The sequence below is a fragment of the Sus scrofa genome, chromosome 5, assembly GCF_054392235.1.
Source record: "Sus scrofa isolate SSC_HxYL_T2T_F1_AM1 chromosome 5, Sscrofa_HxYL_maternal_Yorkshire_Landrace_v2.0, whole genome shotgun sequence".
Classification (NCBI taxonomy): domain Eukaryota; kingdom Metazoa; phylum Chordata; class Mammalia; order Artiodactyla; family Suidae; genus Sus; species Sus scrofa.
In genome coordinates, this window is record NC_139387.1 from 14,182,759 (window position 1) to 14,196,658 (window position 13,900).

The 13,900-nt window shown below is 40.2% G+C and overlaps 1 protein-coding gene across 11 annotated transcripts in view; it reads left to right on the plus strand.

Annotated features, from left to right (window-relative positions):
* SYN3 (synapsin III) overlaps window positions 1-13,900 on the plus strand; it is a 483,026-nt gene that overhangs the window by 93,435 nt on the left and 375,691 nt on the right. For all 11 annotated transcript variants that reach the window (XR_014803099.1, XR_014803100.1, XM_021091550.2 and 8 more), the window contains one exon: window positions 879-970. Coding sequence is in view for 9 of the 11 variants with exons in the window: in XM_021091550.2 (XP_020947209.1) it covers window positions 879-970 (92 nt within the window). In the remaining 2 variants the exon portion in view is untranslated. The remainder of the gene's footprint in view (window positions 1-878; window positions 971-13,900) is intronic.

Consider the following 13,900-nt stretch of genomic DNA (forward strand, 5'->3'; position numbering starts at 1 on the left):
GGATTTTGGTCACGAGCCACAGAAATTTACTGAAGCTTGCACAAACAAATAAGCCAATAAAAGATGAGCTTAGAAGGATATATAATTGTAAAATCCAAGTGCAGGATTATAGTTGGCACATAAACATCAAGAGTACTCCCTCCATCTCTTGCCTCTGCCTCTTTCTTGGTGACCAAGAAGTTTCTCTCCATCCCCACTACCCCACCTGACCCCGGTTTTCTGTGCTTTCCCAATCCAGACAGAAGAAAACATGGTCCCCACCTGTGCCCAGATTTGTGTGTTAAGGATACAGCCCCCTAGAAAGAAACTCATGGATCAGTCTGAAGTTCCAAATTCTCATGGAAGGGCATTTTATTACTCCACGCTGAGTCAATGCCAACCCCATCAACCATGACCAGGAACAGTATATTTCAGTGCTCAAATGTGGGACTTCCATTGTTACCACGTGGATGGAGTAAGGGGAGGGGCCATGACCAAAAAAGGAAAGAGTGGGCAGATAATTTGAGAAGGGTTCTGTTAACTGTGATAAGTGACCCCATAACTGTGATGCTGTATCAGTGCAGAGCATGAACTGCAGAAATCCAGAGAAGATGATATATTGAGTAGCATTTGGCCCTTGATACTCTTGGAGCTAGAGTTGCTTCTTCCACCTTCAAGGAGGTAGAAATTAGTAGTGATGTAACCCTACAGGTCACCATGCCTCTCTACACCTCAGCTTCCTCATCTTTCCAAAAAGGAGATAAATAATATTCCTCATTTCCTAAATTTAAGGTGAGGTTTAAATGTGTAGTTGGCATATTCAGGTACCTGATAAATGTTAGAAGTTGTTGGTGTCACTAATATTTGATGAATGTTTATTGTTTTACTTTCTCTTTCAGGCTGAATTCTCAGAATTGAACCTAGCCGCCTATGTTACCGGGGGCTGTATGGTGGACATGCAGGTCGTGAGAAATGGGACCAAGGTTGTGAGGTAAGGAGGACTATGATGCAGAAAAACCTTCATTTGAGAGATGTGTATGGGATACCTCACATGGCCAGCCTCTGTCTATTGCTTGCAACCTAACTCCTGTACTGCATGTGCTTTCCCATACAGAGTGTCTGCTTCCAGAGAGTTTTAGGTGTTATTGCATAGGAATGACTAATGGCGCAAATAATATAGGGAAGAAACCATGCCCTGGGCTTGAAAGAAAAGACTTGGGCTTCATTCCTGGCTTTGTGGCTCTATTAGGGAATATTATTTAGCTCTTGCCCACTGGTTCTCGTCTGCAGCATGATGATAGCCCATGGAAGTAGAAAGCATGTATGTGAGAACACCCTTCTATTCTAAAATGCTATACAAATGTAAGAGTTTTTTAGAATAGGCTGCATCCTGCTTCCAGCAATATGGCAGAATAAATGTTCAGAGAATCCCCTCCCAGGACACCATATTGAAAAGTACTGGATATAATATTTTTCAAAGAATCTGTTTATAGTATATGCTGAGCTGGAGGAGAAGTGAGGGAATTCTTCAGAAGCCCAGAAATGTCAAGAAAGTATAAATCTACAGGAGAGATAAATGTATATTAAAATATTTCTATCTAGTTAAGCACCCAGAGAAAGATACAGAAGAAGTTTTTTGAGAGTTTAGATTAGGGGAAGAAATAGGATTCAGATTTGGGAAAGTGAAGAAAACAGGAAGAAATTTCAAGAAAAGGTGGCATTTGATCTGTCAAATGGTAAAATATGGGTATTCTGTTTGTTCTAAGAATAGGAAACAATCTTTGTACAAACAGACAAGCAAAAACAAGGAGAATGGGAAATTACGATAATGCAACTAATTCAGCCATCATTTACTGAGTCCCTGCTGTGTGTCAAGGAAGACGTTATGTGACTTCCTATTTCTAGTAATGGTAGACCAACTCTAGATTATCTGAAAACAATATAAAGGTGGTTTCATATAATGATAATCTTTAAAGGCTTTAAAGAATTGACATGCAGTATGGAATTATGAGGAAAAGAAGAATGGGGAGATGGAAATACAGAGAGATCAATGAGTACAAAAGCTAAATTTTTCTAGAGTATTTGCAGAGTATAGAAAATTTGAACATTGGTTTTGACAGCCTAGCAGGTGCAAGGGAGAAAGAAATCAATTCCCAGGATTACTCAAGGTGTAATGGTAGGCTGTACCCCAAATAAGCTGAGGTCCCAAAGGACTACATCTCAAGGTGAATGCAAGTCACTTCAGCTTGAATTGCACTTTGCTTGGTCTTCTAGGAAAGCTCAATTATTAAACTTAGTTTATGATAATCTCAGACATGCCAGAAGTAAAAGTAAATCCTATGTAGTGGAAAGCATTTTCATCCTAGGCTTAAAATAATAATTCAAATAATTTTTTGTAAAATAGCTAGCACAGAGTCAAAAATAACCATGCACAGACACCACGAGTAAGAAGAGACAGGAGCTATATTCAGAAAGAGACCCTCAAAGACACCAGATATTAAAATTATAAGACACATGCATTTTTAAAAGAAAAAAAAATCCTACTACTAAGTTGAAAAGAAAATCAGGTTGGAAAATATCTGCAGGGAATAGGAAACTATAAAGATGGCACAACCAGGACCCTGGTGGCTCAGCAGGTTATGGATCAGGCATTGTCACTTCTGTGGCTTGGGTTACAACTGTGACATGGGTTTGATCCCTGGCCCAGGAACTTCTGTATGTTGCAGGCACAGCCAAAAAAATTTAATGACAAACTAATTTTATTAAAACTGAATAGAACTTATAGAAATGAAAACTATAGTAGCCAAAATTACTGGAAGTGTTGTAATTAATGGTATATTAAACACCATTGAAAAGATGTTAATGAAGTGAAAAGTAGATCTAAAGAAATTATCCCAAATAAAGCACAGAGAGAAAAAGATTGGAAATTCAAAAGGGATGGTTAGATCTCCTGAGAAGGTCTAACATTCATTTAACCAGAATTGCAGAAAAAGAGGGAAAAGTGAATGGAGCAGAGGCAGTATAATAAGAAATGATGGCTAAGAATCTTTCAGGAAGATACCAAACCACCAAAATCATAAGCTGAACAAATTTCAAACAAGATCAACAAAAAGAATTCTACCACCAAAACAGGATAGTGTAAGTGCAGAAAGATGATGAAAAATAAAAAGTTAGCCAAAGGAAAAATCAAGATGATTACTTGATTGGTATAACGGACTGGCTCCCAGGCAGCAGGGATGCAAAGATATCTTCATTGTGCTGAAAGAAAATAATCGCCATCCTCAGGGAAATGTATTTTCTGAAAGATGGCAAAATAAAAACACAGTTTTTTAAACTTCTCTCTTAGTGAGAGAAGCCCCTCACTAAGGGGAAATTGTAAAGTATGGACTTTAGGCAGAAAGAAAATGATCCCAGAGTAACATAGATTAGTGAGAAGACATGAAAAGCAAAGAAGGTAGAAATGGTAATAAGCATTGTTTTCAAACAACAGCAACAATAATAATATCTTACATATTTAAAAATTCAGGAAAGATTAAAATACACAATAGTCAGTTAGTAGGGCTGGGGCTAAATGGAATTAAAGTATTCTGAGGAAGAGAGGAAGGTCAATGTATTGATTAATAACAGATTTTGAAAAATTGAACATGAAAATTAAAGAAAAATTAAATGTAATCTCTATGGTAATTTCCAAAAAGATAGACACAGAATGTAGTACTTTAAAATGATGGGAGAGAGAAATAGAAATAATAAAAGAAGATAAGAGAGAAAAACCAACAAAGAACAGGATTTATAAATAATGACGAAGATGATAGATTTAAATCCATATATATCAGTAGACTGATATTCTGAATGATGTGTACAGCAGTACTGGTTATTAAAATATTGAAACTGTTCTGTGCAAATTGCTAAATAGTCTCTGCCCTGAACCCACTGAATGCCTTTAGCCACCCTTACTTACCCCATGGATGGGTATGGCCATTGGACTACTCTTTTGTCCACCAGTTCACCACACTCCTGTCCCCAATCCCATATCCCTGTTTTGCCCGTGGTCAGAGGATGCCGAACATTATAGGGAAGATACACCTTTGGAAGCCGTAGTGGAACCCATAAAGCAAATGCCTGGTTCCCTTTGTCCTTTCACGGCTGTTTGCCTGGGAGTCCTGTAGAGTCGCCCTCTCATGGTCACTTGTGAGAACTACAACTTCCTCAAAGTATCCTACAAGGTGCTAAATATTTGTGTCACCAATACATATCAGTGATTATATTAAATGTAAATGAACTGAAGGCTCTAATTTACAGAGCATCTGCAGCAATATTTTCAGAGTATATTTCTTTAAAATAAAACTGTATTCCCGTCAAGAGAGTCATCTAAAACATAAGAATATAGAAAGTTTAAAAGTTAAAAGATGGAAATAAAAATACACATATTAAATAAGAGTATAAATTAAATATTAAATAAAGTATGAATAAGTTATATATATACACACACACACACACATATACATACACATACATGCACACACCATGTAACTACGGGGCAAAGGAAAGCTAGCCAGCGCAGTTGTACCGATATCAGAGGGAAAACAGACTTCTAGGTAAAAAGCATTACTAGGGGATAAGAAGTAACCCATTAGGATAAAGGATTCCTGGACATCCCAAGCCTCATTCTTGACCTGCCATCTTCCAGAATTTATTAAAGTGCTTATAAAAATAGATTTATAAAGCTGTTTCAAGTTATTCTTAATTAGCTAGTCTCCCAGCATTTAGGAATGGCAGGCTTTGAAGATATTTATAATGGGTTGAGTTGTGTGCCTCCAAAAAAGACGTATGCCTAGTTACCCCAGAGTGTGATCTTATTTGGAAGTAAGGTCATTACTAATGTAATAAGATAAGGTCATACTTCAGTAGGATGGGCCTTTAATCCTGAATGATTGGTATCCTTATAAGAAGTGGGAAACGTGGACACAGACACAGGGAAAAAGCCATGGGATGATGGAAGCAGAAATTACAAGCCAAGGACTGCCAAGGGTTGCCATCCATCACCAGAAGCTAGGAGATGGGCATAGAACAGATTATCCATCAGCCCTCAGAAGAAACACCAATGCTGCTGACACCTTGATTTCAGACTTTGAGCCTCTAGCACTGTGAGAGAATAAATGTCTGTTGTTTTAAGTCATCCAGTTTGTGGTACTTGCCAAAAAAGCCCAAGAAAATGAGTGCAGTAGTGCTTTTCAGATTTTAATGTGCATACAAATACCCTGGAGATCTTGTTGAAATTCATCCCCATCCATTAGGTCTTCAGGTAGGACCTGAAATTCTGAGTTTCCTACAGTTCCCAGATGAAGCCAATGCTGCCAGTCCTGCAGAACTTGATTTGAGCACAGAGGTTCCCAGATGCTGCTGATGCTACTGATAGAAGACCCTACCTTGAGTAGCCAGGGCCGTGAGGACAGTGCTGATATAGCCAAAGCCCTGGGTTCAAGGGTCCATGGGGACGTTAAGATTTATTTTGTCCATTCCCAGGATGGTGCGTACAGTATCAGTCAGGTTGCTTGTTTTGGCAAGCCACAGGTTACCAAGTGCCAGACCTGCAAGAATGTTCACACAAACCAGGTAGCCCCATCCTGACTCAAACTTTGTCCTGGTGGTGAAGAGTCAGTAGAATCTTCCTCTGCATATGGCGCCATACCAAGTCCTAGCAGGAATATCGAGCAGTGCTCTTGATTTGCAGTATATTCTTCTGAAAAGACTTAGGTGTTGCATTGCAAATACCCTTAAGCACTTCCAAGTATGCAGTAGGGGCAAGGCCTAGATCTTACAAAGTCTCGCTCTTGGGGAACACCTTCAGGGAAGATGACCAGGAGGGATGATAGAGCAGACCACTGCTGTTTTTCTCTAGCACCTATTCCTCCTGCTTTGGGGAATAGCACCTAGCTTTCCCATTGGGGCAGCACCTACCCAACTTGCAATCTGTATGGTATCTAGAGCTGACAGCAATAACCAGCCCTAGAATCAGAATATCACACTGGAAGGAAAAAAAAAAAAAAAAGACTGGGACCCAAGCCAGGCCAATGAGAATTCATGTGAGACTTTCACTGGAACTCTTGGGTGTGAGACACATGTGTTCTGCTGGGGCTGCTTAGCTGGTAGGATGGACTCCTGGAGCTGCTGTGGCCATGGCTCTTTCTCCTTGACAGGGGGATATGCTGAGAATGAAGCCAAGGCAGAGGAAAACAAGGCCAAGATAGAGAAAGAGAATCAATGACCTGATGATATTATTCAAGGCCTTGGATCCAGACTCATCTCCAAACTGGAGCCAAAAAAAAGGCCTTTTGGATGAAGCCAGCTTGAATTGCATATACAGAATTCATGAATTTTTATTTATTTAACAAACACTTTATAGCATTTCCTACATGCTAGGCACTGTTCCAAGCACTTAACATGTATTGACTCATTTCATCCTTTCAACAACCCTATAAAGTTTGTACTATTATAATCCACTCTTTCTAGATGAGGAGACTGAAGCACCAATAAGTTGGGCAAAGGAATCAAGGTCTTCAGCCAGTAAGGAACAAAACTAGGATTCAAGCCTAGGCAGTTGGTCCCAGAGCCTTTGTGTCTCCACTTACTGGACTGCCTCTTTAACAAGGGGGAGACTGTTTCATATTTAGAGCTACTTAAAGAGGCAGTGATTTCCTTATTATGAGTAGAATGCAAAAGTATAATTACTCAATAGCCAAATATTGAAGGGATCCAAGAATCTGAATTTTAGGCAGTGGGAATTTAGTTAAAGGAAAGGGCACTAATTAGTAAAATGAAAATGTGAAGTATAAAACTAACTGATAAAGGTAAGTATTTGGTTAGATTAGAATACTACAACAGTGGTGTGTAAAACACTTCTAACTCTAGTAAAAAGGTTAAAATACAAAAGTATTGAAAACAGCAACTGCTACAATGATTTGTTAATGAATATACAATATAAAAAGTATAAATTGTAGCATCAAAAACATAAAATTTAGGAAGAAGCAAGTAAAAGAGTAGTTTTTGTATGATTGAGGTTAAGTTGTTATGAGCTTAAAATATACTTATAACTATAAGGCGTTTTATGTAAGCCTCATGGTGACCATAAAGCAGAAACTTTGGTACTTACACAAAGCAGAGCACACCACTACAGAAAAGCATCAAATGACAAAGGAACCCAGCAAGAGAGGAAGAAAGGAACAAAGGAATGGCAAATCAGCCAGAAATCAATTAACAGAGTGGCAACAGTACTTTAAATAACTACCTTAAATATAAATGGATTAAATTTTTCAATGAAAAGGAAAAAGAGTGGCTGAATGAATTAAAAGAAGAAGAGATCCAACAATATGCTGCTTAAAAGAGCATAACCTACTTTAGCTCACTTTAGCTCTAAAGATACACATAGGCCAAAAGTGAAGGAATGGAAAAAAAGATATTCCATGCAAAGAGAAAACAAAACAGAGCAAGGTAGCTATGCTTATTTCAGACAAAATAGACTCTAAGTAAAAAACTGTTATAAAAGACAAAAAAGACATTATACAATGATAAAGGGGGTCTGTTCAAGAGGATACAACAATTGTAAATATATATGCACCCAACACCAGAGCACCTAAACATATAAAGCAAATATTAACAAATATAAAGGGAAAAGTAGACACCAGTACAGTATTAGTAGAGAATTTCGGGACCCCACTTGCAACACCAGATAGATTACTCAGACAGAAAATCATTCAGACAGAAAACATTGGATTTGAACCACACTTTAGACCAAATGGACCCAACAGACATACACAAGACATTCCATTTGAGAGCAACAGAATATACATTCTCAAATGCATATGAAACATAAATCATATGTTAGGCACAAAACAAGTCTTTAAAAATTTAGGAAGATTGAAATCATGTCAGGTATATTTTCAGACCACAGTTGTATGAAAGTAGAATAAATCATAGGAGGGAAACTCATCTAAAACTAAAAAAATTCTGCACAGCAAAGAAAATAGTCAACAAAATGAAAAGGCAACATACAGAATGGGAAGAAATATTTGCAAGCCTTCTCTCTGAAAAGGGGTTAATATCCAAGATATATAAAGAACTCAAACAACTTAATAGCAAAAAAACAAGTAACCTGATTTTTAAAATGGGCAAAGGACCCGAATAGACATTTTTCCCCCAAAATTAGACATACAAATGGCCAACTGGTATATGAAAAGATACTCGGCATCACTAATCATCAGGGAAATGCATATCAAAACAACAATGAAATATCATCTCATACCTAGTAGGATGGCTGTTATCAAAAAGTCAAAGGATAGCAAGTGAGGATGAGGAGGTGGAGAAAAGAGAATCCTTGTGCATTGATGGGAGTGTAAATTGGTACAGTCATTCTGGAAAACAACATGGAAGTTCCTCAAAAAAATTAAAACTGGAGTTATATGGCTCAGAAATCCCACTTCTAGTGATATGTCCAAAGGGCATAAAATCACTATATTGAAGAGATATCTATGTGCTCATGTTTATTGCAGTACTACTTATAGTATCCAAGGTGTAGAAACAACCTATATGTCCATTGGTGGATTAATGGACATGTGTATATATGTACATACAGACACATATATAGGAATATTATTCAGCCTTTAGAAAGTATGAAATCCTGCCTTTTGTGATGACATGGATTAACCTGGAAAACATATGCTAGGTGAATTAAGCCAGACACAGAAAGACAAATACTGCCTGATCTCATTTTTATGTAGAATCTAAAAAAGTTGTACTTATGGTAACAAAGAGTAGAATGGTGGTAATTAGTTGCTGGCAAGTGGGAGAAATGGGGGATGTTGGTCAAAGGGTACACACTTTGAGTTATGTGGAGATCTTGATAATAATATATCATATATATATAATATATATATAATATATATGATATATCATATATCATATACTTGAAATTTACCAAGAGGGAGTTCCCGTCATGGCTCAGTGGTTAACGAATCCAACCAGGAACCATGAAGTTGCGGGTTTGATCCCTGGCCTCACTCAGTGGGTTGAGGATCCAGCGTTGCTGTGGCTGTGGTGTAGGCCGGCGGCTACAGCTCCGATTTGACCCCTAGCCTGGGAATCTCCATATGCCATGTGAGCAGCCCAAGAAAAGGCAAAAAGACCAAAAAAAAAAAGAAAGAAAGAAATTTACCAGGAGTATTGCTCAAGTGTTTTTAGCACATTTAAAAAAAAATGTTTCACTCTGTGAGGTGATAAGCATGTTAATTAACTTGATCATGGTTGTCATTTCATAATGTATACCTAGATCAAACCATGTACCCCTTAAATATATGACAAAATATGTTGTATGCCTTAAATCTATACAACTTTTATTTGTTAATCATACCTCACTAAAGCTGGGGTAGGGAGGAGAAGAAAAAGACAACACTTGGATTTGAGCCCGGGCCTCTGAGTCTATGCCAAGTGTATTTCCAGTGTCTTCAAACCCTGGAATGTTATTCTCTTCCTTACATTACCTCTGTCCACACCACAGCATCTGGTCCTGTTGAGCCCACCCCAAGTTGGCATGAGTGGACTCTGAGTCTGTGCAGAAAGCAGGAGGAAATAGAAATTTCTCCTGGTGCTGAGTGTGGCTCAGGTCCACTTGGGGTGCAGGATGTGTGTGTTATTCTCTCTTAGAAATCTGTCACTCAGACCTCAGATTCTACCTCTCTGAATGTCAGATTTTTCATATGTAAAAGATAATAGTATTATATTCTACATAGTTTTTATAAGGATTAAATGAGATGTTGTATGTGGAAAGTTTGTTCCTTCATTCCACATATGTTTATTAAGGGCCTACTATGTTCCAGGCTCCATTCTAGATATTAAGAATTATATCAGACAAGGGTTAGGCGGAAAACAAAAATCACCCCCAAATAGTTTAGAGAGATTCTAATGAAGGAATCACTTACAGAGGCATATGTGGAGCTCAGAGAACATGAGGCATCGAATAGTAACAGCAAGAAGCTGTTATCATCATTAGGAGAGGAAGGAGAATTATTAGACTAAATCTGGTAGGTTTAGGCTAGACTTGGGCAGGAGGGACATGCAGTTGAAGCAATAGTTTTAGAGGAACTTGGCTACCTCCAAAGTCATGGCGCTGAAGCCGGAAGAAGCACCACCACCTCTGCCCTCCATCTCCTGCTGGGGCCTCACTTGGCCCAGTGAGCAAGAGAGCCGATTGATGCTGTCTACAGAGGGGCTCAGAGCAGCGCAGAGAAGAATGGCGTCGGGGCGGGAGGGTCCCCAAAGAGAATAACTCTCAGGAATCACCAGTAAACAAAACAGTCCGCTTTTCTGCTCGGCCACGTTCTACTAGTGCTTTGTAAATCGCAAAGTATTGCACACGAGTTGATTAAATCATGAATAATTATAGTAATTAAGTTGATAGCACCCCTTGCTCTGGTTTCTGTCAAACACCCAAACCGAGGGTGGACTGCCAGCCAGCTCGAGGTGCTCAAGAGCAACTCAGACAATCCAGGTTCTCAGTAAAGTTGCATAATTCTATTTAGAGAGCAGAGCAGGGGCCATTCCAGGGCATGTTAAGATTCATGCCTTGTGGATGGCTGTGGCCATTCTGGGCCCAAATTCAAGCCTGGCTTCACAATGGAGCAATAAAAAAAAAAAAAAAAAAAGGGCAGCCGTGTCCATACAGACAGATGGGATTCGAAATACAGGACAGGAGAAAGCAAGAATGAAAAACACCCAAGGAAGCAGACGTTAATGAGGCCCCAGCCTAATTACGCAAGCCCTGCTTTCAGTGTCCAACATTAGGCAACACTAAATTACAGGCACCCGTTCAAACCACAGCGGCTGATAATGTGTCTCTGCTCATTAGAAGGTCAGACCTCAGAGAAGGTTGAAGAGAGGGAGCCAGAAAGCAAAAGTAACATAGGACCTTGCAGAAAGGCATTGAAGACTCTTAAAAACTCTACCCCCATAGCCACCCCAGGCTTTTAGTTTCCAGGGAGGATGTTTGGGGCAAGATGGAGTTGTGTGGGCCTGTCCCATAAGAGAATTTATTTTACAAAATCTTAGAGGTCCAGAGTTAGTAGAGTTCCTTAGAGTTTTCTGTGTGTCCTCTTTTTACAGATGGGCAAACTGTGGCCCAGGAGGCAGGGAGGAGGCTGACTTGTCTGAACCCTCCTAACACATTAGTTTTTGTGTCAGGATCAGCTCTCAATCCTGAGAACTCTCAAAACATCCCGTCGAAGAACATTATAAAATAATGTTTACTTCACACATAATTGTTCAAAGTCTTCCAAGCTTCCTGAACTTGGAATTTCAAATTCCAGATACTCATTCATTCGACAAATATTTATTGAGCAAGTTCAGAGTGCCAGGCACACTCCAGCAAGTCACAAAGAGCTCAGTTTCTGCTCTCCTTTCTTGGTGCCTGTGTCTGTTTGGAAAAGTGTTCCCTTCAGTTCTCCTAAGTGGTTACATACCTACTGAGCGTTTCCTACTTTCCGTTTTTTTTTTTTTGTTTTTTGTTTTTTGTTTTTTTTTTTTCATTTATTAAAGATGTACCAGGGGATACAACCGTGAAAAAAATAGACAATAGCTTTTGTGGAACTGAGATTTAAGCTACAGAAAACTGACAACAAAAAAGAAAACAAATATGCGTTCTAATGGCAGATCATGAGAAAAGGTTGAAGGAAAAGGAGATGGAGAGTGACTGGTACTTGAGGTGGGTAATCAGGGAAGCCTTCTCTGAGGAGGCAACTTGAGTAGAAACCTAAATAAAGTGAGCAGAGTGAGCCCTGTGGATTTGGAGGAGGAGCTTCCCTTCTCTGTCTCTGTCTCTCTGTCTCTCTCTCTCCCTCTCTTGACTGAATGGATGTGCACACAGGTAAGGGGCAGCTTTGGGGCCAGAAGAGGCAAAGAAGGAAGGCAGAGACCTCCCTTGGCCTGGTGCACTCCTGTCCCCTTCTCTGCCTTCTTCCCCGAAATCGAATTTGGTGCCCCTCCTCTGTGCTCATAAAGCATCTAGGACTTGCCCAGGTAGGCTGCAGGTCTTCATGGCCAAAAGCCCACTGTGTGGCAGAGCAGACTGCTTGGGATGGGTCCAGCTCTCCCTTCTCAAGCTGGGAGGCCTGCATTAGTCTCTCCACCTTTCTCACTCTTGGTTTTCCCCATCTGTAAAGTGGGAGGAAGTAGTCCTTACTTCCGAGAGTGATCCCTATGAGGCAGGTAAATGGCGCCTGGTAGGCAGTCCTTGCACCTGCTCTTCCTCCTTCCTGAAACACCTTACAGATGTTACCACGTTACACATTACACCTCTCACTTCCTTCCAAATTTCTGATCAAATGCTACCTCCTCAGAGAGACCTTGCCAGACTATACTGTCCCTGCACTTGAGGCTCAACTGTGCTTTTTTTTTCCTTCAAGCATTTATCACTGCCTGAAATTATAGATAGGTAAATAGATAGATGGATGATAGAAGATTGATTGATGGCTGATAAATTAGATATATTAATATACTGCATTAATGCAATATTATTGTAATAATGTATAATATATAATAATATTATTATAGATTATATGCTTTGTATAATTAGATACATACATTAATATAATAATATTAATATTATAATTATAATGTATATTATATAGTAATTATGTATTGGTAATATAATTATTATACTGAAGATACAGATAAAATATACTATTATGTAATTTATTTTATTGTATTATTTTCTAGAACAGAAGAACAGGTAGGCAGTGACTTTGTTCTGCTTTACTGTAATCTCAGCTCCTAGAACAGGGCCATCAGTTTCTCAATAACTGTATGTTCAATGAGTAAAGGGATGAGCCAGCCCTGAACCAGTGGCTCTGTGTTCTTGCTCTTACTGCTCTTCCTGGATTGTGACAGATTCAGGAGAGCAGTAGTCATTACTTACTTCTCATGTCTCCTACTGGACTGGACCTTCCTTGAGGATCAGGTTAAGGACAGTTTTTCCAAGTTTTACCCTCAGCGTCTGGCACAGCGCCGAAATCTTTGCTGAAGGCATTCAGGACCGGCTGACTCTTCGAATGAATAAGAATCTCACAACTTTGCAAAGTAAAAAGCTCACGACTGAGAAGACTCCAGCCAGCTTGCACCAGGCGCGGACTTGCTGACCGGCACGCCGCCCACCGCCTTCTCTCCCGGGGAGGGGACGGGGTCTGGGAGGCCAGGGACAATGAGGCATTGAGGGTCCCAGCAGAGCAGCCTTGGCGGAGGAAGGCCCGATCTATCTCTTCGCCCAGGGCCTTTGCCCTCGGCACTGCAGGAGAAAGCAGAATCCCTGGGGACTTACAGAGGTGGGGCGTGGGAACGGGAAGAAAGCAGCCCAAGAAAGAGACAGTGAGAGCCTGTAAAGAAATGCCAGGCTCTGCTGCCCATGTGTCTCTGGCCAACAGGCCAGTGGCAGATCTGCCAACTCCCCCAGGAGAGGGAACGGCATGCTAACAGAGAAAACCAGTGTGACTCCTGATTCCCAGGATCATAGAAATTGGGGATCCTATCGGAGAGACCTGGGAGGCCACTGGAGAACCCCTGCGTTCCCTCCCAGGAATGGCTCCAGCGCTGGGCCACACTCTGCCGTCTCAGGGCTCCTGCTCCCAACCTGACACAATCCACTGCAGGAGGAATTGCCCCATGGTCACTTCCCCCTTTTGCCTTTGGCATCCTGTTTCTCATTCAGACATAATCACCTTTTACTAAAAGGCTACTTGTGCCTAGGGACTTCTCAGTGGCAGGTAATTTGATCCCTTTTTGAAAGAAGTGAAAGGACACTTTCTGGGAAAGGTAATGCCTAGGTCCAAGGTCACACAGCGAATGAGGAGGGGAGTGGGGTTCAGACTCCCATGATTTCATA